We start from the raw sequence: 25,322 nt of genomic DNA, 5'->3' as shown, positions 1-25,322 counted from the left end.
CAAGGACTGAAGAAATAAGTCACACTAGTAACAGAAAACACCTGACTAAACATAAACAAATACCAAACCAAAAACACACACCATGACATTAATGCTGTTAATAGCTAAATAAACATATTGTTGCACAACTGCAATTAGAAACATAATAAAGTAGGAGGAAAAAGCAAAATAAAACAATAGTACAGCTAGCAGAAATTCTGAAAATACAATGATAAATGGTAAAGAGCAATAAAATTATAGAGGAAATTATCATACAAGGCAAAATGCAGATAATACAAAAAAGAAAAGAAATAAAAAAATCAATCTCCAAAGAGGTAAAAGAGGAGAAAGAGGCAACTCCGTATTTATTTAAGCATCTATGTTTCTGACCATACCTTATCATTAACTGAAAACCCTGATCTTTAATTTTAAAGGCAAAAATAAATGTAAAATAAAATCAAAATAAATTAAAGCTGCAAGCATCCTTGGGCAGCCCTCACAGCTTAGCGCCGTTCGGCCAGTGTAGCAAACACAGCCTGGCATCGCCGCGAGACCAACTTAACCCATCATGTTATCTGTCACTGGGGACAGTTTCAGGTTGATTAGGTGAAGGGGATCAAATATAGAGCAAATTAAGTGAAACATTACACTTTCTGTTCCCAAGGGGGTGGGGCTCCCATTATGTCAGCAGGACACTGAACTGTTGCTCAGTGGTCCAAAGTACCTTTTTCGGATGAAAGCAAATTCTGCATGTCATTCGGAAATCAAGGTGCCAGAGTCTGGAGGAAGACTGGGGAGAAGGCAATGCCAAAATGCCAGAAGTCCAGTGTCAAGTACCCACAGTCAGTGATGGTCTGGGGTGCCGTGTCAGCTGCTGGTGTTGGTCCACTGTGTTTTATCAAGGGCAGGGTCAATGCAGCTAGCTATCAGGAGATTTTGGAGCACTTCATGCTTCCATCTGCTGAAAAGCTTTATGGAGATGAAGATTTCATTTTTCAGCACGACCTGGCACCTGCTCACAGTGCCAAAACCACTGGTAAATGGTTTATTGACCATGGTATCACTGTGCTCAATTGGCTTGCCAACTCTCCCGACCTGAACCCCATAGAGAATCTGTGGGATATTGTGAAGAGAACGTTGAGAGACTCAAGACCCAACACTCTGGATGAGCTAAAGGCCGCTATCGAAGCATCCTGGGCCTCCATAAGACCTCAGCAGTGCCACAGGCTGATTGCCTCCATACCACGCTGCTTTGAAGCAGTCATTTCTGCCAAAGGATTTCCGACCAAGTATTGAGTGCATAACTGTACATGATTATTTGAAGATTGACGTTTTTTGTATTAAAAACACTTTTATTTTATTGGTCGGATGAAATATGCTAATTTTGTGAAATAGGAATTTTGGGTTTTCATGAGCTGTATGCCACAATCATCTGTATTAAGACAATAAAAGACCTGAAATATTTCAGTTAGTGTGCAATGAATCTAAAATATATGAATGTTAAATATTCATCATGACATTATGGAAAATAATTAACTTTATCACAATATGCTAATATTTTGAGAAGGACCTGTAGAGAAGTGGAAGAGGAGTCCAGTGACAACCTGTGAAGCTCTACTGAACTCCATGTCCAGGAAAGATCTCCATGCTAAGTAAAACAGCTAATTACAGGGAACTGGTGGACCACTTTGTGGCATGGTGTAGAAACAATCATTTCATCTTGAATGTGAATAAAACACAGGAGATGATTGTAGATTTTAAGATAAACAGGAATAGGTCGAATGCTGTTTCTAACATGGGAAAAGAAGTGGAGGTGGTGGAGGAGTATAAATACCCCAGTGTTCACCTGGACAACACAGTGGAGATACAAATGTGAAGCCATCTACAAGAAGGGACAGAGCAGACTGCAATTCTTGAGGAATCTTTGGTGCTCTGATTGATTTTTTTATAGACACTAGATTTAAGTATTGTTTTCCATAATCATAGTGTACTTAGACTATGTTGAGAGTTTCAGGCTCAAGCTGTCAAGCTAATAAATATTCTACTTCCTGACAGTAGAGACATACAGTGTCCTTCAAAATAAGCGTTGCAGCACAACGGCATTCAGAAACATTCGATTATCACACAAAACAGCTAAAGGTACCAAAAGAAGAAGTAATTTTTAGATTCAGCTACCTGTAATCAAACGAGTGAAGGTAGAATGACAGTACGTTCTCCCGAGATCAGGCAGCACTCCCCGTGGTGCTGCTTGGCCACCGTAATGAATTTAAAAAGAAGAGGTATTTTAAAAAAAACACACCTTTAAAATTAAGGCGACAAAAATATATATTTTTTCACTTGCCTTTCTGGGCTTGATATGAAAAAAAGGCATTAGAAAAATAAACCAAGATTTTTTTCCCCCACTCTGTTTATTGAGGTTAAAGAGCTATTTATTTTTCCCAATGAGCTTTTATTCTGCTGTTGTCACTAAAATATAAATAAATAAACAAACAAAATAAATACATATATAAATCATCCCAAGCAAGAGCAGTCAAGAGCACATGAATATACAAGCTTGGTATAATAGCAATGCAGCATGGCCTATAAATACAAAAATGATGTCCTTTTACTGTATTTTATTTTACTTTATTTTACAACAATCTCATTTAAAAAATGGAGCAGTTGTTCTTGGAAACCAGACCTTTCACCATCTAATGAAATAATACACCTGTTAGTGAAAGCCGGTGGGCATCTCTAAAACTAGATCAATGCTCACAAGAGAAGGCTTTAATGTTCATAAAACAATTCCCAAAATGAGGATTGCACAAATACTTTAGGTTTATGGCAGTTCAAACACACATGATGACATTTAATTGTCCTTCAGACATGGCTGATTCTGTAAAAAAAAAAAAAAGGCTACCGAAAATATCTTATTTTTTGAGACAACCCCCCAAGTCTGGTATCATTACAAACTAGAGAACCTCCCCTTTCCCACAAGGTATTACATGTTTTTAGCACCTTCTCTGGTGCTGTAATTTTCAAGTGTGGCGAGATATGCACTAAACCACAGTCCTCTGCAGCTAGCTTGCACTCTGCTCTGTTAGCTTCCAGTTGTAGTTAAAGAAATTCAGTCATTTACAATGGCACAGAAGAGGAAAAAGACCAGTTTTGAAGATTTGGATAACATTTGTTGGATAAGTGACATTGAAATGTAATATTCTTTGGACAGCTGCATTGATTAGGATGAGGATGATGAAGATTTGCTTTGGAAGTGATGCACAGCTCATGAATAAGTTACTGTGTTTTTATTTTCATATTTATCATGTCTGCTATTTCAACAATGTTTTACTAATTAGGTCCGAACGGCAAAATAACTGCGAAGGCCTATTGTAATTTGATCTTTTATTATTCTTTCTCTGAAATTAAGGGACTTTTTGGAGGCATTAACATATTCAAAAACTAAACCAAACTTAACTGAAAATTGTTAAGCTTAACCTAGTGAAACCTTTATTGAAATTTTAGAATTTTAATGAAATTGAAAATGGCTGTGGCCAAACGGCTTTAGAGCGTCACATAAACTGAGATAGAGAAACTGGTAAGTCATAGAGAGTTAAAATTTGGTACATAGGTAGATTCCTCCAAATCATGAAAAAAAAGTCCAAAAGAAAGTTGGCCATTTTAGGTCAAAGGGTCATTTTTGGCCATTTTTGACTTTTAATACATGTCAAACTATAACAAACCATTGGCTTTAAATTTGGTCAGTATGCACTTAAGGCATAGGGGATTAAAAGTTATCAAAATCATCCGCTTTTGAGTATGCTGAAGGGGCGGGGCCAGGCCTCACACTTCCCCATTTTGCCAAAATTTTGAGACACTGTAATTTTCACATAGAAAGGCTGAGATATATCAAACTTGGTATGATCCCTTTTAGGTGACCAAGGATCCTATGTGGTCAAATGATATCCTCAAATCCATGCCCAAAGGCAACAGAAAGTCAGTTGAATCCATCTCTGATCCTCTTGTCTTACTTGCCATACGTTTGGCTCTAGTTTCCACATATATAATCTGATTCACACCAAATTCAATATGATTAATCTTAGTCCAGCCCCCAAAATATATCCAGAGAAATATTTGGTGGGTGTGGCCTAATTCCACCACAGCATCCCCTAGAAAGCCCAAAGCCATGCTTTGACTGAGGATTATGAACTTCGCTACACATTTGTTTCTTTGTAGAACCTACAAAAAGTATCTTGGAGCCTTCGTCTAAACCCCACAGGAAGTCGGCCATTTTGGATAAAAGCTGCCATTTTCTCTTGTTTACACACGTTCCAGAGCGAACTCCTCCTACAGCTTTTGACTTACAGACTTCAAAATGACTCAATATACTTTCAAGGCATTGGACATCTAAAGTCATCAGAAGCTTTTTTCTGCATTAAAACATGTGGGCATGGTGAATATTGATATCTCGCCACTTGCATACTGTTGGCTGTAAATGACACATGCATGATCTTATATGCTCCAAATTGGATATGACTGGTCTTTTTTAAATTACAAGTAGCTCAATAGGATTAGGGTTTTGCTGCGTCAAAGCATGTGACAAGAACTGGAGTAGCACTGAGCTGTGAATGCCGTCAACACAGCTTTAACTACTGTGGTGTAGAACAATCACTCACCTCTTCTCCACAAAAAAGAGGCTGCATGGCTGTTTGTGTGGGACTGATTCCAAGCTTGTTTGTTTTGAGTTTGATTCAGAATCACAGTCACTATCTTGTTTTTATTGGCCATCTTTGTGTGCACAAACAAGGAAATTGACTTAGGTTTCCACAACCCCATTATATAAAAACATGTATGTACATGTGTGTGGAAGGGCGGTGTGTGTGTGTGTGGGGGGGGTTCAGCTCATTATCATATATATATATATGTATATATGTATCTCGATATATAGTTCTTCTGCATATCTATAAGAATTGGGAATGTGCAATGTCCTTGTTTTTTATTGAAAAGTCTATTTTGCGCAGTTGTATACATAGCTTTTCATTGACTATTCTTTTTTGCATATTGGTTTACTCAGTTTGTCATGGATTATTATTTTTTTCAATAAGATTCCTTCGACAAAAGGTTGGATACAATTTAGTTCTTCTGCAATTTTCTTTTCATTATATTGATTTTATGCTGTGCACAATGGCACATTTTGATGATACACTGGGTAAATGTCATGACCTAAAGGCTATGTCATATGCAGAAGGAGTCCTACAATGGAAATCGACACTTTTATTTGACAGGATTCTCATTCATGAGGTGAAAATACACATTTGGCACAATTTCAGCACATTTGCTAAATTGTTCCAAGCTGCCAGCTTCGCCTGGCACATTGTCCACTAAAACATTTGTGGAACAAATAGAACAAATATGCTTTAATTTATTCAGTCCAAATTCACAGCAGTTAAGGTCAAGATCTTGATGAATACAATCTGAGGCTTCTCATAGTATTTCAAAAGGAAAAATAATTCATGGTATTTTGCAATGTTCAGTTAGAAGAACATTTTGGCGAGAGCTAAAAACAAATCTGATTTTCTCTGTTTAATCATAAATAAATCTGGGTCTGGGAGTTTCTGCTTTGTTTTGCCTGCTATTTACTTTGTTTAGTCCATAGGTGGCGTATGAGCTCATGGTGCAGAGGTGACAGCTGTTCCTTGTCCTGCTGATTGGTACTGGTAGCATTTAAGCAGGAGGCTGCCAGCACTTCAAGTCCTGGCTTCGTTTCCAGTTTGCTTCCTGACTTCTGGATTAAATGTTTTTCCTGATTGTTGGTTAAGAAGCCTTCAGAATCAAGATACAAGTCTCCAGTTATCTCCTCCGGACAAACTTCAAGCTGGCAGCTTCCTGACTCCACAATCAGCCGGACCAAATCATAAGCGAACTCTGTCCACCCTCCAACAAGCTCTCAGGCAGAGCGGGACAGGACTCCCCAGGCTCCTCATTACCTTGGATTACCCACCTCCAAAGCCTTCTACAGTCCTGAGCTTCCAGACTCCACATCTCTCTTTCCCCCCTGGCGGTTCAGTTATCTCCTCCTGTAAGCATCGTATACTACTTTGTAAAATACTCATATCATCACTCTGGACTTAACCTGTTCTCCCCTTCTCTGTACAGTTGGTGATCTCAGGTCCTGGTTCCCTCGTCACTATCTCCCCTTTGAAAAAATAAATCTCTTAAAATCTATAAGTTCCTGAGTGTATTCTACATGTGGGTCAGATCCGTACCTAGAATCATGACAGAACACACAGGCCAACTAGACCCAGCAGATCCTCTCAGGAGAACCCTCTCACAGCAACTTTCTCACTCCCGTGACATCATTTCCCCTAATCCGGAGAAATTTTCCAGAGAGGTGGGTAATTGTGGGTGTTTCCTTCTTCAGTGTACACTTGTGTTCAACCGCTCCCCACAATCTTTCCATCATGATGACATTAAAATATATTTTATTCTAGGGTTACTGTCAGGCAAGGCTTTAAAATGGGCTGAAGCCCTATTCACGAACTGCAGTCAGTTCAGTTGCATGTTTAAAGACTTTAAGCAATAATTTAGACAAACATTGTGAGGCAGGTCAAACGAGCACAGCTCGCCATTTATGGTCGTTAAGGCAAGGAAACAGACCTGTATCTGAGTTTTCGATTGAATTAGACACTTTAGCGGCTGCCTCCGGCTGGGATTTAAAGACAGCCATTTTCCAGTCTCTAAATGAGCCTTTAAAGGATGTATTAGCTCTTTCAGATGAACTGGGGACTCTTAATGAACTATTCGCCTTAGTCACAAGGGTGGATAATAGAATGAGGGAAAGAAGGAATTGAGCATGATGATGTTAGACACCAATTTCCTGGTAACGTTTCCCAAGCCGTCAGACATCCACCTAAGACACACATTCCCGAACCCGAATCCATGCAGGTGGGGCGTACTCGCCTCTCACCTGAAGAAAGGCAGAAACGCAGGCAGGCTAACCTATGTTTTTCCTGTGGCTCCTCAGATCAGTTCATAGCTGCTTGTCCCGCCTGTCCCGTGGGACCAAAAGACAGGGTCCGCCAGCTATAGAAGGGGGGCTGACGGACCATAATATTCCTCTCGGAACCCCCAGATTTAGCCTCCCTACCTCAATTTTTAACCAGTATACCCAGAACTTGTCTGCCCTGATCGATTCAGGTAGCAAACAGAATCTCATCGATCAGGGATTAGTTAAATGTGCTCAGATTGAGGTGGAGCCTCTTTCCTCACCCTATTTAGTTTTAGCTTTAGACGGGCAAAAGCTTCGGGAAATAACCCATCGTACTAAACCTTTAGAACTTGTGCTTTCTGGTAACCACCGGGAGATCTCATTTTTTTAATTCCCATTCTCTCTGAACTCGCTAGTGTCAGGTTTTCCATGGTTACAGAAACACAACCCCCACTGGTCCAAGAGTTGGGTGGAGTCATGGTCCACCAATTGCCTCTCCTCCTGCTTCCAGTCAGCGGTTTTTCTAAGCCCTCCTGACTTGGGTAATGAGGAGGATGATTTTCCAGATCTCTCGCAAGTTCCCTCTGAGTATCATGACCTATAGTAACCTTTAGTAAGACCAAAGCCCTCTCTTTGCCTCCTCACAGACCATACGATTGCGCCATAGACCTACTTCCAGAGCTCTCTCTACCTTCTAGTAGGCTCTATAACATCTCGTAACCCAAACAACGAGCTATGGAAAAATATATCAAAGAGTCACTAGCGGCAGGTATAACTCACCACTCCTCTTCTCCTCTAAGAGGTGGATTTTTCTATGTAGGTAAGAATGATGGGTCTCTCCGTCCTTGCATCGATTATAGGGCCTTAAACCAGATCACAGTTAAAAATAACCTCTTATCACCTCAGCCTTCGAACCAGTTCATGGTGCAACCGTTTTCACCAAATTGGATCTCAGAAACGGCTATCACCTAGTTAGAATCCGCCATGGGGATGAGTGGAAAACGGCTTTCAAGACACCCCTTGCACATTTGAGTATTTAGTGATGCCGTTCGGCCTTTGTAATGCGCCGGCAGTCTTTCAGACATTTGTCAATGACATCCTCAGGGATTTTCTGAATGTTTTTGTTTTTGTGTACCTTGATGACATTTTAATTTATTCAAGGAACATTGAGTGGCATAAGCTCCATGTTTGCCAAGTCCCTCAACGACTTTTAGAAAACCGACTCTTTGTGAAAGCCGAAAAGTGTCAGTTTCACCAATCTTCAGTTACGTTTTTGGGTTTTGTTCTAGAGGGTGGACAGGTTCGCTCGGGCCCAGCAAAGATCAGGCAGTCCTCGAATGGCTGGTACCGGATTCTCGCAAACAATTGCAACGTTTCCTAGGGTTTGCGAACTTTTATAGAAGGTTTATAAGGAACTACAGCCAGACAGCCGCTCCCCTTTACTGCCGTACTACCTCCTCCAAGACCACATTCACCTGGACACAGGAAGCAAATACAGCATTCCTAGCCTTAAAGGAAACGTTCTCTCAGGCTCCCATCCAGGTTCATCCTGACCCCTCCAAACAGGTCATTTTGGAGGTAGATGCCTCTGACACAGGAGTGGAGGCAGTTCTCTCCCAGAATTCTCAAACAGATGGAAAACTACAACCTTGTGCATTTTTTCCCACAGACTCAGCAACACTGAATGAAACTATGATGTGGGGTAACAGAGAACTCTTAGCCATTCAACTCATTCACCGGTTCCACGCTTCTAAGTTCTCCACCCATCCCGGGGTCAGCAGGACCATTGCGTTAATCTCAAGAAGGTTTTGGTGGCCATCCTTGCATATGCAGATGTTAAGGAATATATTCAAGTCTGCACTATCTGCGCTAGAAACAAGTCCTGTAATCAACCACCTTCTGGTCTTCTCTAGCCCCTAAGCATTCCTAGACGACCCTGGTCGCATATCGCCCTCGGCTTTGTGACTAGCCTCCCTGCTTCGCAAGGTATGACCACCATTTTAACAATAGTTAATCGTTTCTCTAAAGCCTGGCATCTCGTTCCTTTAAGAAAGCTACCATCCACCCTCCAAACAGCTAAATTACTCACCAAGCACGTTTTCCACCTGCATGGCATACCCCAGGACATACTTTCAGACAAGGACCCCAGTTCGTCTCTAAGGTATGGAAACAGTTTTGCTTAGCTCTTGGAGCTAAAGTATCTTTAACCTCTGGCTACCATCCCCATTAAACGGACAAATCAAAAGGATGAACCAGCTATTGGAGTCAACTCTCAGATGCCTCACATCCACCAGCCCAACAGACTGGTGTTCATTTATTCCATGCTTTGAATATGCCCACAACTCACACAAATCCTCTGCCACCGACTTCTCATCCTTCGAAGTTTCCATCTGTTATCAACCACCCCATTTTTCGTCCGACGAGAAAGAAATTGCAGTCACCTCAGTCCGTCATCACATCCGCCGCTGCAAGAACATCTGAGAGTCGACCATTCAAGCTCCTTACCGCACTGCAGAACAGAATAGAAGATTTTCTGATAGGAGGAGTAGGCCCGCTCCTGAATATCCCCCCGGTCAAACAGTCTGGCTTTTCTCTCAAGACGTCCCCCTCAAGTCCAGGTCCAGGAAGCTTTCGCCCCATTTCATCGGATCTTCTGAAATTGAGTTTGTGGTCAGTCCCACTGCTGTCCGCCTTCGTCTTCCTTCTAGCCTTCGTATCCACCCCACATTTCACGTCTCCCAAATTCAGCCCGTCAGGACCAGCTCTTCTTGCCTTCCGGCCAAACCCCCTCCACCCTTCGGGACCACTTGGGGCACCCAGTCTATAGGGTTCGACGGATTGTGGACTCAAGTCGGAGGGGTTGTGGCTGGCAGTATCTTGTTGACTGGAAAGGCTATGGTCCGGAGGACCGTTCTTGGGTCCTTCATCTGTGACCCATCTCTCATCACCAACTATCAGTCTTCCCTGCTTTTTACTTCTTCTGGGCCGCCAGGTGGCGGCCGTTGAGGGGGGGATGATGTCAGGGTCTGGGAGTTTCTGTTTTGTTTTGCCTGCTATTCACTTTGTTTAGTCATTTGTTTAGAGGTGACAGGTGTTCCTTGTCCTGCTGATTGGTACTGTGATTTATCCTTAAAAACACGGTCGAAGTTCCCCCACCTACGGTGAAGCGGTTAAATAAACAGTGACATTTTGTGGTTCTGGTTAATAACTTATAAATTATTGATGATGAATAGCTAATTGTAATTATTAAGAGCTTTGAGCCCATAATCACAACACCAGAGGACATCTCTGATTTTTAATTATAAGTAATGATTTTTGGTTAAGAAATTATTTTCCTAAATTATGATTTTTAATTATAATCTTTGATAAATATTAAGTAATCAGTAATCATAATCCTTACACCCTCCCTTACAATACTACAGTACATTGGCACAGTGATGTACTGAAACATATATTTACTTACAGTATACTGTGGTACAGTATATAGTATAGTTATACAGTAACTGCTGTCAACATTTACATAGTATAATGTCAAAAAGGTGATTACCTGTTCTCTTCTTTAAATCTTCGGATTAAGGTGGACACAGTGAATTTAGTGATGTTTGGTTGTCACCTTTGTCCGGCTTCCCTCATGCTCATACCATGGATTAAAACATTGTCAATCACAGTAGCTCTGATTTCATCAGATATTACTGTTCTTTGTCTTCGATGACCACCTTGACCACCTCGACCATCTATTACATGAACTCCGCCTCTCAGATTTCTATCCATTGTAGTGAGTCACAAACCAGTGCTCTCTATACTGGTTTATGTATGTTTCCTTTTCATTGGCCACAAGTGTGATCAACTTTTAGTTGTGTTCAGTCGTTGACACCTGTGCTTTAACTGTGTTTCACTTTTGCCACATGTGCTCACCATCATGCAACACAGGTGCATCGCGATGAAAATGTGCTGGCAAGTTGTGTCTAAACAGATGAAAGTGCCTATGGTTTTGCCAAAAGAGTGACTGATTCAATTAGTGGGTTCAGACAATTGAGCAGTTGGTACAGACGATAGGGTTTATTGTTTTAGCAATTGAGAAAAACTGTAATACGGCAGTGGGGCTCTTTTGCCAACCAAAGAAAAATCTTGTACTTGTCAGGACACACAGCAATGCATCTATACCCATGCATTATATGTGTATAAATCTGTGCATAATATATATAAACAGATATGCCTGTGAAGAGGCGAGTACCATTTGTATTCAAGAGTAGAAGGAGATTTGACCATATGTTGCATTTTAAGAACAACAAAAATTAAACATGACAAGGTTTTTAGAAGATAGGGGAGATTAATTGAATCTCAGGATTCAAAATAAGAAGAAAGTAAAAGAAAATGTGGTCCTATTATTGAATGTCCATTTAAGAGGAAAAATACATTCCAACACGCTAGCATGTGTCCTCTTACCAGGTGAGTGTCCAAGTAAACCCTAAGGCTCTCCAAGTCCTGCCTGGGCTGTGTCCAGTTTTCAGTGCTGTCTAGCGCCTCTTGCAACCATGAGATGAACCAGTCCAACTTCTGCACAAAACACTGGGGACAGGGAATACAGAGAGAGAACTTACCTGAAACTTGCAAAACTAACAGTAATAAATATGAGACATAAAACAACTTGACACTTAAACATCATTTAGACGTGTAAAGAAGAATACAATGAGTTCAGGACACAAAATAATAATAATAATAATAATAATAATAATGGTGGGAAGAAAATTAGTAGTCACAGTGTAAAAAATAATATGGGAGAGGAGGAGAGAAAAACTGACAGATTAAAACTGACAATTAACATAGACAACTAGGACAACTGTGGAAAGATAGTGAAAATACAAAACAAAAAAGGCAAACAAGTAGGAATAAAAGAAGAACAGAATTCAAGGCTGTTTTTTCTTATTGCTCTGGATATCTTGCAAACAAAGGTTGAGGGTTCAATTTCAGCTTCCTGCTCTGCCACACGTTGATGTGCCCTTGGGCAAGGCATTCAACCAGAAGTTGCCTACCCATCGGTGTGTGAATGTATGTGCGTTGTGAGGGTGAATGTGACTTTTAGAGGTTTGATTGTTTTTTTACACTAAAACCCACATCTTCTATTGTTATTATAGGTTGTTTTCCTTTCCCAAACCCACCACACAGCTATTTCATTGAGCAGTACTTTGCACTGTGTTCAAGGAGACCCTGACAGAATCCTCTGGAGTTAGTGAAATACTAATGAAGAGGAATAAGGAATATGAAATAAGGAGCCAAGAAAGAAAAACACCTAGGAGAGGCTACAGCGAGAAGAGAAGAGAATTAAAAATGGGAGGGGTCATTGGAATAAGAGAAAGATACATGTAGACAGACAAAGTTCAAAGAGATGGAGAGTTACAACAAGTGTGATAGGTTGCCCTTCACATGAGAATACTGACAGACATAAAAACAACATGCAGATGTGAAAACTGGCTGAGAGGGGAAAAACAGCTTGCTGCTTAGTGAAGTGTTACTGCCATCTGCTGGCTATAATGAGCATTTATGACAGAGGTGATTCATAATTTACCACCTAAAGGTAACGAGGCAACATTTAAGGCTGATATAAGTAGAACAAGTGCATACCTCTTGGAACACTTAACCTTATAAACTTACTAAATCAGAGTTATCTAATCGATTTTACATGTCTGACGATCAATACTAATAGAGAAGTAACCATCTGGATGGACATTTTCATTCCAAAATTTGAGATTAAATTTGAGATTATATCTTAAACATAAAGAATAACTAAGAAGATTCCCTGGAAGTTCAGCTATGCTTCAGGAGTAGTTTTAAAGGCTGTATGTGCTCTTCAACACAAGTAAGTTGAATATTTACCAAAAGGACATTCACCATCTTCTAATCTGCCATAGATTCCTCCATAACTTTTAAGTCAATTAATTTTATTTACATATAAAGTAAATTATTCTTGGGCACCAATTCACAACTTTTCTTAAGGCATTTCACAAGATAGGTCGAATTTATATGCAAAAATCTGCAGGGACAGTGGTTGCAAATCAGCTATTGCTAGAAACCTGTTCTTCTTTATGAAGCAATGTTGAGTGTATTTGTACATGCCAAATAAATGAATAATAACAAATAAATCTGTAAGGATATCAGTTCAATCTCACTGTAAACAATTAAACTTTTGCATTGTACAATTTGATTTTCTAGACTTGCGCCACTCAAGGTAACAGCATATTGGAGTAGCTCTGATATATTCTTTTTAAGAACTCTAATCCTTCTTTGGTGGATAAAAATATATGTTTTTGGTCGATTATGCTCTTCGGTATCGGATGCTGTGCAGCTGGAAGGATTTTTGCTGATACATTTTAACTTTTGTACATTTGTAATGATGCATAACTATAGCAACAAGGTGGGTTTTTTTTACAACCCGGAGCAGCTGATTAATATCTCACAAGCTCAAATAATACTTTAACTACAACCCCAAATCCCTGTTGAGTTGAAAAGGAGGCACCGTGAATGCAGGGCAGGAGCAAAGAGACAAGAGAGAAGGAGGAATTTCAGACCATTTCTTCCATCTATTATGTTTGGCAAAGTAAGATTATTGGGAAACAAGTTGGATGTACTCCAAGCCCAGAAAATGACCCAGCCAGCGTATCAGGAATGCAGTATTATGTATTTCACAGAGGCATGGATCATCTGCCTGACTCCTGCGTCTCTCTCCCTGGCTTTCTGACCATACAAGCAGACAGAGATTTAAAGAGGAGCGGCAAAAACAAAAGAGGTGGACTAGCAGTACTTGTGAACAACAGATGGTGTAATCCAGGACATGTTATTGTGAAATGTTGTTTTTGCAGCCCAGAGGGTTTTAGCCATGCTTCACTCTCTGCTACACTTCCGGCATTTCAACAGTTTGTCAGCTGCTCTACCGGAGAAAACAATACGTTGGATTTGTTTTATGCAAATGTCAAGAACTCATTCATCTCTAAAGCAAGACCTCCTCTAGGCAAATCAGATCATATACTTTTTTTTCTTTACTAAAAAAATATAAGCCCCTTGTTCAGAGGCAACCTGTAATTAAGACAACTATGAGAAGATGGTCACAAGAAGCTGAAAAAAGCCATGCAAGGTTGTTTTGAGTCTACAGACTGGGACGCACTGTGCCAACCACATGGAGAGGACATCAATAACATGACTGACTGTGTGACCAACTAGATAAACTTCTGTGTGGGAACACCATCCCCACCAGAATGGTGAGATGCCTCCCCAAAAACAAACCTGCTTAACAAAAAAAGAGCCTTCAGAGAGACAGGGAATTATTGAGGAGTATACAGAAGCAACTTAAAGTCAAGACAAGACACAGCAAGGAGGCGTTCAAAAAGAACATGGATAACAAGCTCCAGCAAAATAATATCAGAAATGTGTGGTCAAGGATGAAGACAATCACAGGCTTCAAGCAGAAGGACAATCAGACAGATGTTTGTCTGGACAGAGCCAATGAACCATACACATTCTTCAATAGGTTCAGTTCAGAAACAATCTCAGCATCCTTCTTTCCCACCCACAGCCAAACAAACCCTCCTTTGACCCATAGGTTCCCTGTCACACCTGAAATGTTGAATCTTTCACTTCAAACATGGACTGTTATGCTGCTACATGTTTGTCTTCAACCAAATCAGAAGATGCTGATGCTTCCTTTGCCTTCCCCTTCCACCTGTGTGTCTTAAGAAATCTGGTAAATATCCAACTGGAAAGACTGAACCGGAATAAGGCTGTAGGTCCAGATCATGTCCGCCCTAGAGTCCTGAAGGCCATTGCAGAGTAACTCTGTGGGATTCTGCAGCCCCTCTTCAACCTTAGCCTGGCCCAGAAGAAGGTTCCAGTGTCGGGAAAGATCTCCTGTCTTGTTAAGGTACCAGAGAAAACTCACCCATCAGTCCTCAATAACTATAGACCTGTTGCCCTGATATCCCTAACAAATGAAAGTCCCAGAGAGACTCCTGTTGGCCCACCCGAGTAGGCAAACAATAAACTATCAGGACTCCCTTCAGTTTGCTTATAGCTGTGGTGTTGGCATTGAATATGCCATCATACACCTGCTTCAACAAACCCACTGTCATCTGGCAAAAGCCAGCAGCACAGTGCGCATCGTGGTCTTTGATTTCTCCAGTGCATTTAACACAATTCAACCTGATTTGCTTAGTCAGAAACTCCACAAGACTCAGGTGGAGGCCTCAACGATCTCCTGGATCAAAGACCACCTGACAAACAGACCACAGTTTGTGAGACTGGAGGGTTTTGTGTCTAACCAGTCAGCAGCACAGGAACACCACAGGGGACTGTACTCTCACCATTCCTCTTCACTCTGTACACCTCAGACTTACAGTACAAGACAGACTCCTGTCATCTGCAGAAAAACTCAGATGATTCTGTCGTAGGGTGTATCAGAGATGGACAAGAAGTAAAGTACAGGGAGTTGGTGGATCACTTAGTGGCATGATGTAGAAACAATCATCTCATCTTGAACGTGAATAAAACAAAGGAGATGATTGTAAATTTGAAGAGAAACAGGAATGGGTCAACACTATTTCCTTCATGGGAGAAGAAGTGGAGGTGGTGGAGGAAAATAAATAGCTCAGTGTTCACCTGGACAACAGACTGGAGTGGAGATGCAACTGTGAAGCTGTCTACAAGAAGGGACAGAGCTGCTGGGGTACCAGCATCAGAACCAGGGACTTAAAAAACCTCAACAAGCTAATAAAGAAGGCTGCCTCTGTTCTGGGAATCCTCTGGAACCATTGGAGATCATTGTGCAAAGGAGGATTCTTCATAAAATGACAAACATTATGGAGAACCCTGAACATCCTCTTCATGAGACTGTCATACAACAACAGAGTCTTTAGTCAGAGGCTTCCTCAGATCTGCTGTAAGACAGACCATTACAGGAGAAGGCCCAGCATCTCCAACGGGTCTTTGAAGAAACCTGTATAACATTGTACAGGTATACCTTAACGTGGTAGAGGGGTTTGAGTGCTCGAATGATCCTAGAGGCTATGTTGTCTGGGGCTTAAATGCCCCTGGTAGGGTCTCCCATGGCAAACAGGCTCTAGGTGACGGGTCAGACAAAGAGCGGTTCAAGAACCCCTCATGACAACTACAAAATCGAGGCACGTGACGTCGCCCAGTACGGCGGAGCCGGGGTCCCACCCTGGAGCCAGGCCTGGGATCGGGGCTCATCGGAGAGCACCTGGAGGCTGGGTTGCTCCTCGCGGGACCCGGCCGGGCCAAGCCCGAACGAGAAACGCGAGGCCATCCCCCAGTGGGCCCACCACCTGCAGGGGGAACCGTGAGGGACCGGTGCAAAGAGGATTGGATGGCAGACGAAGGTGGAGACCTCGGCGGCCCGATCCCCGCATGCTTAGGCTGGCTCTAGGGATGTGGAATGTCACCTCGCTGGGGGGGAAGGAGCCTGAGCTTGTGCGGGAGGTCGAGAGATATCCACTAGAAATAGTCGGGCTCGCCTCTACGCACAGCGTGGCCTCTGGAACCCATCTCCTCGAGTCGTGCTGGACTCTCTTCTATTCTGGAGTGGCCCACGGGGAGAGGCGGCAGGCTGGGGTTTGTTTGCTTGTCGCCCCCCAGCTCAGCCGTCTAGCCCAGTGGATGAGAGGGTCGCATCCCTGCGCCTTCGGGTTGGGGAGAGGTCTCTGACTATCATTTCAGCCTACGGGCCGAGTGGTAGTGCGGAGTACCCGGCATTCTTGGCGTCCCTGTCCGGGTTGCTGGATAGTGCCCCTCCCAGGGACTCCATTGTTCTGCTGGGGGACTTCAACGCCCACATGGGAAACGACAGTGACACCTGGAGAGGCGTGATCGGGAGGAATGGCCTCCCCGATCTGAATTCGAGCGGTGTTTTGTTATTGGACTTCTGTGCTAGTCACGTTGTCCATAATGAACACCATGTTCAAACATAAGGGTGTCCATCAGTGCACTTGGCACCAGGATACCCTAGAAAGGAGGTCAATGATCGACTTTGTTGTCGTATCATTAGACCTTTGGCCACATGTTTTGGACACTTGGGTGAAGAGAGGGGCTGAGCTGTCCACTGATCACCACCTGGTGGTGAGTTGGATCCGCTGTGGGAGGAGAAAGCCGGACAGACTTGGCAGGCCCAAGCGCATAGTGAGGGTCTGCTGGGAACGTCTGGCAGACCCCTTGGCCAGGGATGTATTCAACTCTCACCTCCAGGAGAGCTTTGACCAAATTCCGAGGGATGTTGGAGACATAGAGTCCGAGTGGACCATGTTCTCCGCATCTATTGTCGATGCTGCCGCCCGTAGCAGCAGCCGTAAGGTCTGTGGTGCCTGTTGCGGCGGCAATCCCCGAACCCGGTGGTGGACACCGGCAGTAAGGGACGCTGTCAAGCTGAAGAAGGAGTCCTATCGGCTGTGGTTGGCTTGTGGGACTCCTGAGGCGGCTGTCGGGTACCATGGGGCCAACCATGCCGCGGCCTGGGCAGTGGCAGAGGCAAAAACTCGGACCCGGGAGGAGATCGGTGAGGCCATGGAGAAGGACTACCAGTTGGCCCTGACGCGATTCTGGCAAACCATCCGGCGCCTCAGGAGGGGGAAGCAGTGCTTCGCCAACACTGTTTACAGTGGGGGTGGGGAACTGCTGACCTCGACTGGGGACATTATCGGGCGGTGGAAGGAGTACTTCGAGGATCTCCTCAATCCTGCCATCACGCATTCCCTGGTGGAAACAGAGGCTGAGGACTTGGGGTTGGACTCTTTCATAACCCCGGGCTGAAGTCAACGAGGTGGTTAAAAAGCTGTGCGGTGGCAGGGCTTCGGGGTTGGATGAGATCCGCCCTGGGTACCTCAAGTCTTTGGATGTTGTGGGGCTGTCATGGTTGACACGCCTCTTCAACATTGCGTGGCGGACGGAGACAGTGCCTTTGGATTGGCAGACTGGGGTGGTGGTCCCCCTACATAAGAAGGGTGATCGGAGGGTGTGTTCCAACTATAGGGGGATCACTTCCTCAGCCTCCCTGGTAAGGCCTATGCCAGGGTATTGGAGAGGAGAGTCCGGCCGATAGTCGAACCCCGGCTTCAGGAGGAGCAGTGTAGTTTTCGTCTTGGCCGTGGAACACTGGACCAGCTCTATACCCTCTACAGGGTACTCGAGGGTTCATGGGAGTTTGCCCAACCAGTCCACATGTGTTTTGTGAACCTTGAGAAAACATTCGACTGTGTCCCTCGTAATGCCCTGTGGGGGGTGCTCCAGGAGTATGGAATCAGGGGCCCTTTACTAGGGGCCATCCGGTCTCTGTACAAGCGGAGCAGGAGTTTGGTTCGCATTGCCGGCACTAAGTCGGACCTGTTCCCGGTGCATGTTGGACTCCGTGAGGGCTGCCGTTTGTCACTGTTCATAGCTTTTATGGACAGGATTTCTAGGCGCAGCCAATGGCCGGAGGGTGTCTGGTTTGGGGACCAGAGGATTTTGTCTCTTCTTTTTGCAGATGACGTGTTCCTGCTGGCCCCCTCTAGCCAAGAACTACAGCATGCACTGGGGCGGTTCGCAGCCGAGTGTGAAGTGGCTGGGATGAAGATCAGCTCCTCCAAGTCCGAGGCCATGGTTCTCAACCGGAAAAGGGTGGCTTGTCCTCTTCAGGTTGGAGGGGAGTTCCTGCCAGGTTGGAGGGGAGGGGTTTAAGTATCTCGGGGTCTTGTTCACGAGTGAGGGAAGAATGGAGCGGGAGATCGACAGACGGATCGGTGCGGCTGCCACAGTAATGGGGGCGCTGTGCCGGTCCGTTGTGGTGAAGAGAGAGCTGAGCCGAAAAGCGAAGCTCTCAATTTACCGGTCGGTCTATGTTCCTACCCTCACCTATGGCCATGAACTTTGGGTCATGACCGAAAGAACGAGATCCCGGATACAAGCGGCTGATCCCGGATACGGAGCTCCGCCATCCGGGAGGGGCTCGGAGTAGAGCCGCTGCTCCTCCACATCGAGAGGAGCCAGTTGAGGTGGCTCGGGCATCTATACCGGATGCCTCCTGGACGCCTTCCTCGGGAGGTGTTCCAGGCACGTCCCACCGGGAGGAGGCCCAGGGGATGACCCAGGACACGCTGGAGGGACTATGTCTCTCAGCTGGCCTGGGAACGCCTTGGGCTCCCCCCGGAGGAGCTGGAGGAGGTGTCTGGGGAGAGGGACGTCTGGGCGTCTCTGCTGAGTCTGCTGCCCCCGCGACCCGGTCCCGGATAAAGCGGAAGACGACGAGTACGAGTATGAGTGGTCTAAACTAAGTCAAATAGTTGGCTATAAATAACAGAAGTTGTAGCAGTTACAGTTGAAGGAATAAGAAGTGGATGGTAACAGAAAAACTAGATCATGGATTCAACCAGCCAAAATAAACTTCCTCTAATGGGTCCTGGGCTCTCCCTAAGAGATGGGGGAGAAAGTTCAGTCATCCAGGAATGCTTGGAGTAGAGTTACTGCTCCTCTACTTCCAGAGGAGCCAGATGAGGTGGTTCTGGTCTTTGGAGAGGAGGTCGTACTGGAGGGACTGTCACTCAGCTGGCCTGAGAACTCTTCAGGATTCCCCCAGGTAGGTAGGTAGGTGTCTGGGGAGAGGGAAGTATAGGCCTCTTGGCTTACGCTTCTGACCTTGTGACGCCACCCCGGATTAAGCAGTGGAGAATGGATAAATGTCAAATGATTGTATGTTTTACCGTATTGTAATTTCTGACTCTCAAGCACATATGTAAAACAATCACCTGTAATGGAAATATGACATTGATTTAAAATTGGTCACTGAGATGATTCTAATACTGAACACAAAGTGAAACTTTTCGCTAGAGTATTAAATACATAACAAAATAGTAGCGGTAGAAAAAGCTATATATTACCAAGGAGTAAGACAAATATCTTATTATTTCCAGAAGATCTAAATTGCTCAAACACTACAAACTAAATCACAGGCATTATGGATGTGGCCATTCCTAGCCATGCACTTATTTAAGTTGTGCATTCAAGCCCTGGACTGCCTTGCTGAGTCATTTATCAAGAAATCATCCTGCCCAACAAATTGTTAACTAAGACCTGACCACATTCACTTGCCCTCTTTGTCATTATAACTGCCTCATCTCTGAGAGAGAATTTTTTCAACTTATATTTCTACATCTCAAGAATAAGGAAACTGTCACATGTGTGTTTCAGGATTGTGATTATAAAACAAATATTTATGAGAACTTCAAAAGTCATAATTACAGAAAACATTCTGACGCTTGCAATGCAGGTAAGCCTGGAATTACTGAAACAAAACAATTGAACTGTGGTGAACAATTGTGTGCTGGTGTTGGGACTGAGAGTTTTGAACATGAAAGTACTGTAGAGGCTGATCCAGATTCTTCATTTAACAAGAGGAATTCTGAAAACTTTGAGAAAGATATTGAACTTAAGCTTGCATCAGTTCTTCTTAGGTTAGAAAGCAGTTTTCTTGTCTCAAATGCAGCTATAGATGAACTATTGCAGGAGTTAAACTATTTAATTAGTTCTTTGTCCCTGCCAATTACATGCAGAACTATAACCCATCTTAGCCATTTTGATCAGTCAGTTGTTGAAAAACCTGTCAGGGTGCTCTGTGAAACAAACCCTGTAAAAAGAAAGCAATAGGAAATAAAGGGTCACTTTCTAGTGCTTGGAGACGAAAAGAATTCCACAAAAGGCATTTTAAAGTGGTAGAACCTGAAGAATATATACTTGACAAAAAAAATAAGAAGTCATTTCAATATGTATCTATTCTAAAGTCTTTGCAGCAAGTTCTTGATTGTCAGGTTATCTTGGATCAGACTGCTAATTTAAATTCAGCTGATAAACTACGGCAAACAGGTGTTCATACGTATCGGTCTTTCTTTGATGGGTCATTTTTCAGTAAAAATTTGCTTTTCTCTAAGGAGAAGAGCATTTCATTAATACTGTATATTGATGATTTTGAAATATGCAACCCTCTCGGTACATCTAAAAGGAAGCATAAAATGTGTGGTTTATACTGGATTCTGGGTAATTTGCCACCAGGGCGTAACTCTGCCTTGTCTTCAATTTATCTGACTGCTTTAATCAAAACCAGTGATTTGAAGTGCTATGGTTACAAGAAAGTTTTGGAACCTTTACTTAATGAACTTGCAATTTTGGAACAAGAAGGGGTCTTTGTTTCAAAGCTGGGTAGAGCTGTAAAAGGCATAGTTCATTGTGTGGTCGCAGACAACCTTGCTGCCCACGGTATTGGTGGCTTTGTAGAAAATCTTACAGGGTCATACATATGTAGGTTCTGTCTTGCCATTAAAACAGAAAATCAAACCACAGAGGTTAGAAGTGGTGTATTTACCCTGAGAACCAAAATCATTCATGTTGAACACCTACAAATTCTTAAAGTAAGTGAACTGACCAAGTATAAGGGTGTCAAATCAACTTCAGTTTTATCCCGTTTGTACTATTTTCACATTAACACAGGTCTTCCTCCAGACATTGTACATGACCTTTTTGAAGGAGTTGTGCCTTTTGAACTAGCTTTGTGCTTGGGTGTGTTGATAAAGAAAGAGTATTTCACATTGTTAACATTAAATGACACAATAGCATCTTTCAACTTAAGGGGAATGATAAAACGAATCGACCTCATCCCATTGCTCTCAATTTTGAATCCAAAAAAAGTGTTGGGGGTAATGCACATGAGAATTGGAGTTTAAATCTATGACGAGGTGACTGGACACAGAATGCAGCATGAGGAGTCAGCATGGCAAATCTTAACAGACCTAAGGGACATTGTTGATCTTGTTGTCTGTCCTATCCATACAGAAGACTCTATTGCCTACCGAGACTTTAAGATTTCGGAGCACAGAACACAATTTCAGGAGGTTTGTCCTTATTGTGAGTTTAAACCATAACATCATTTATTGGAACATTACCCGTACTTGATTCGCCAGTTTGGTCCTTTAGTAGGCTTATGGTCCATGCGCTTTGAAGCTAAAGCATGGCTTTTTTAAGAATTGCAAGAAATATCAAGTGCTTTAAAAATGTGCTATTTTCTCTTGCACAGAGACACCAGTACCAGATGGCACATTATTTGCATTTGTGTGGTTTTCCTAAGCTTCTTCTGGAGGTTACAAATGTTTCCACAGTAACAACTGATGTTCTTGACAAGGGAATTGTAAACACACTCAAACAGACGTTTTCAAACCTAGCCACAATGTGCCTGACTAAAAGTGGAACATTTAATGGACTAAACTACAGATGTGGAATGATCTTGATCCATGGCTCAGTGGGAGGATTGCCAGAGTTCATTGAAATCATCCAAATGGTGATCCTGGCAGACCAGTTAATCTTTCTAGTCAGAAAACTTGATTGGTGGTATATTGAGCATTACAGATCTTACAATCTCAAAACATCGTCAGACAAAGAACTGAAAGTGGTAGAGCTCCAAGACCTGAGTGATGTATACCCAGTGGTTGACTACAAAATTGGAGAAATGTGTCTTGTAACAGTGAAAAGATACATACACGTTTAAAGGGTGACGTAATAGAATATTATACAAATAATTTTGCATGCCGTAAAAAAGTTTACATTATTTATGGCAGCACTAAAATTGGCCACATTTTGATAATCAGCTTCCATTTATTTTTGTTTTTTGGCCCTCTACAAGCAAATGTCCAAACATTGGACATAATAATATATATAAAATGTTTTGTAAAGACTTTCAATAGCAACCAGCCTTACTGTGTTTTTGCTCCTTTCTCAGATTGCCATGTCAAATTCAAAACCTGCAAGACTGAAGGTGATTCTAGGGGAGAGCAACAATGAAAAGCTGACTGTTCCAAATGGCATACCAAACTCTCTGGATGAGCTGCTTTACAAGGTGAAGGATACATTTGGTTTAAAAAACAACTTCAGACTGCAATACATGGACAAAGACTTTGGTAATGACTTATTCAATCTCGGTTCAACTTCAGCCCTTGAGGATTTGGGAGCAATCAAGGTGATTCAACAAGAATCCATTCAACCTTTAATTGATGTCATTGACACAGCGTCATCAGTTTCTTCAGTTCACTCCGATGACAGCAGTTCTTTGGCCTCAAATGACACTGTAATCCTCTCCTCCCCTGAATCCTTGTCATCACGGACACAACAATGGCCAGCCGTCTTTCCAATCCCCATGTTTTCACATGTCAGCTAGAAAAGGGGAATTCTGAGTTTCAAGCAAACAACAAAATGTTGACAGTCACCCCCCGAATGAAGACTGACATCTTAAATAGATTAGCTGAAGAGATTTACAGATACAGAGCCTACCCAGAGGATGCACATTTCTGTGGAGTTGTAGATTCCTTAATGAAAAAAACATCCTTGTTTAAAAGAGCCCGGTTCATTCAACGGGTGCTACGGTTGGAAACAGAGGCTGAAGTACAAATTGGGTAACTACAGGACTCTACTCAAAATGCAGGGATGTCCAGAGTTGTTTGTGAACTCACTTAAATCCAAAGCAAGTACTTCTGTTTTTTCTGCTCCAAAAATTAAGAAGCCAAGACGAACTGAAGCCAACTTTTATCCATCTTTTCCTTTGGGAGAAACACAAAGAGAGACTTGAACTCTTGACAGCAGTCAAAAAGAGGAACAATGACAGGGTCGTTGCGGACAAAATGGCTCGTACGTTTGCCTACAGGCGTCAGAAGGTGGTGAATGAAGAACCTGGCATAGATGACTTCAAGGACAGATGGCCTGCACTGTTCCAACAGAAAGAGGTAATAATGCAGATTTAAGTTAAATTTCAAGGTTTCTTAATTAGATTTTGGAATGATTTTCAGTATTTACTTTTAAAATATTTTGTTGCACATATTAGATGATTTTTATTTTTCAGATTAATGCAGATTTCCACAGGCTCGTGGCTCTTCTCCTTGAGCAGACTTTCATGACCCAGTTAGACAGTCACTCAAGTCAGGTGACCAAAGTTCTCCAGTCCAAAGGAGGAGCAACACGTGCCAAAATGGCTGACATCATGAAAACCTATGACGAGGTATGCATATCATGGGGATTTTTAATCAATTTATTAATCAATTACTTGTTTTATTTTTAAACTGACATTAAGATAACTACTTTCAGACTACATTTTGTTTTAATTATCAATACTTTCGTCTATCACTTGGGTAAAGCTGGCATAATTTAAAGACAAACAATTTTGCATGTCTTTTGCATTTCTACTGCATTTAGCGGTGTTATAGTAAGCCTGTATTGTGGTGGAAATTGTGTGAAGTGCAGCATTTAGATCCAATGGGCATATGCACTGCCTAATATGGCATCCAATTGTCCACTGCTCCTGTGATCAGCCATAATACATTACTGTTACTTTATGAATCTCTTCAGATTTGGAATATTAATAAAAATTACTTTTCTACAGACTCTTGAACAGAAGAGCTCCAGGTTTTGGAAGCTCAGCAAGGTTTTGAACTGAACTTTGTGAACCTCTTTTTTTGACACTTTTCATATAAAAGCTGAAGTAATGCACTAAGTGCTGATGAGCTTTTCATATTCATTTTCATTTTGGGAGTTTTTTTTTTTGTTATTGACTTGTTTTATAAAGTTAAATTGTTTATATCTGTGCAGGAGGAACTATTGGACTATAGTATAGTATAGTATAGTATAGTATAGTATAGTATAGTATAGTATAGTACAGTACAGTACAGTACAGTACAGTACAGTATAGTATAAACTACTTGCTGTTTTTGCTTGGAAAAATAAAGATCTGTTAGGGTAAAATAATTTACGTTGAATTATGATGCCAGGCATTTAACTTAATTGTTGGACTTGATTTAAACTAGGCAGCTGTTGCACTAAATCCTTGTTTGAAAGCCTTGAGCCTAAATTCAGAGGACCACATTCATTTGATATCTGATGGCGCAGACGATGGCAGCCTCGGAGCTTCGCTCTCTTTCTTTGTGTATTTTGTGTGTTTTTATGTTTTTCGAGCCGCAGTATTGTGGTCTCTGGCCACAATTCTAAGACACGAGGTATCATTCAGCAGAGAGGAACTTCTCAACATCAGAGAGTCCTCTCTTGGGACTTTTTCACCATCATTCATCGATCCGAGCTTCACTGAGCTTCTGGCAAGTATGGGATACTGCGCCGAAAGCGTCGGAGGGGAAATTACGCCAGCGCACTGGTAAAGCTCCACCAAAGAGAACTTCGCACAACACTGCCTCCAATCCATGTTGCTAATGTCCGCTCTCTAAGTAACAAGATGGACGAGCTGCTTCTTCTCACCAGTAAAAACACGGACCTCCGCGGATCAGCGGTTCTCTGTTAACCAAGACATGGCTGAGTGAAAACATCC

General features: G+C 42.6%; 1 protein-coding gene across 3 annotated transcripts in view; it reads right to left on the bottom strand.

The window, feature by feature from the left end:
* Window positions 1-25,322, bottom strand: part of akap6 (A kinase (PRKA) anchor protein 6) — a 490,689-nt gene that overhangs the window by 370,376 nt on the left and 94,991 nt on the right. For all 3 annotated transcript variants that reach the window (XM_047392958.1, XM_047392960.1, XM_047392959.1), the window contains one exon: window positions 11,390-11,512. In XM_047392958.1, coding sequence (XP_047248914.1) covers window positions 11,390-11,512 — 123 coding nt within the window. The remainder of the gene's footprint in view (window positions 1-11,389; window positions 11,513-25,322) is intronic.

Source organism: Girardinichthys multiradiatus, chromosome 19 (assembly GCF_021462225.1).
Source record: "Girardinichthys multiradiatus isolate DD_20200921_A chromosome 19, DD_fGirMul_XY1, whole genome shotgun sequence".
Lineage (NCBI taxonomy): Eukaryota > Metazoa > Chordata > Actinopteri > Cyprinodontiformes > Goodeidae > Girardinichthys > Girardinichthys multiradiatus.
The sequence above is the reverse complement of the archived record's forward strand: the minus strand, read 5'-3'. Positions and strand labels throughout refer to the sequence as shown.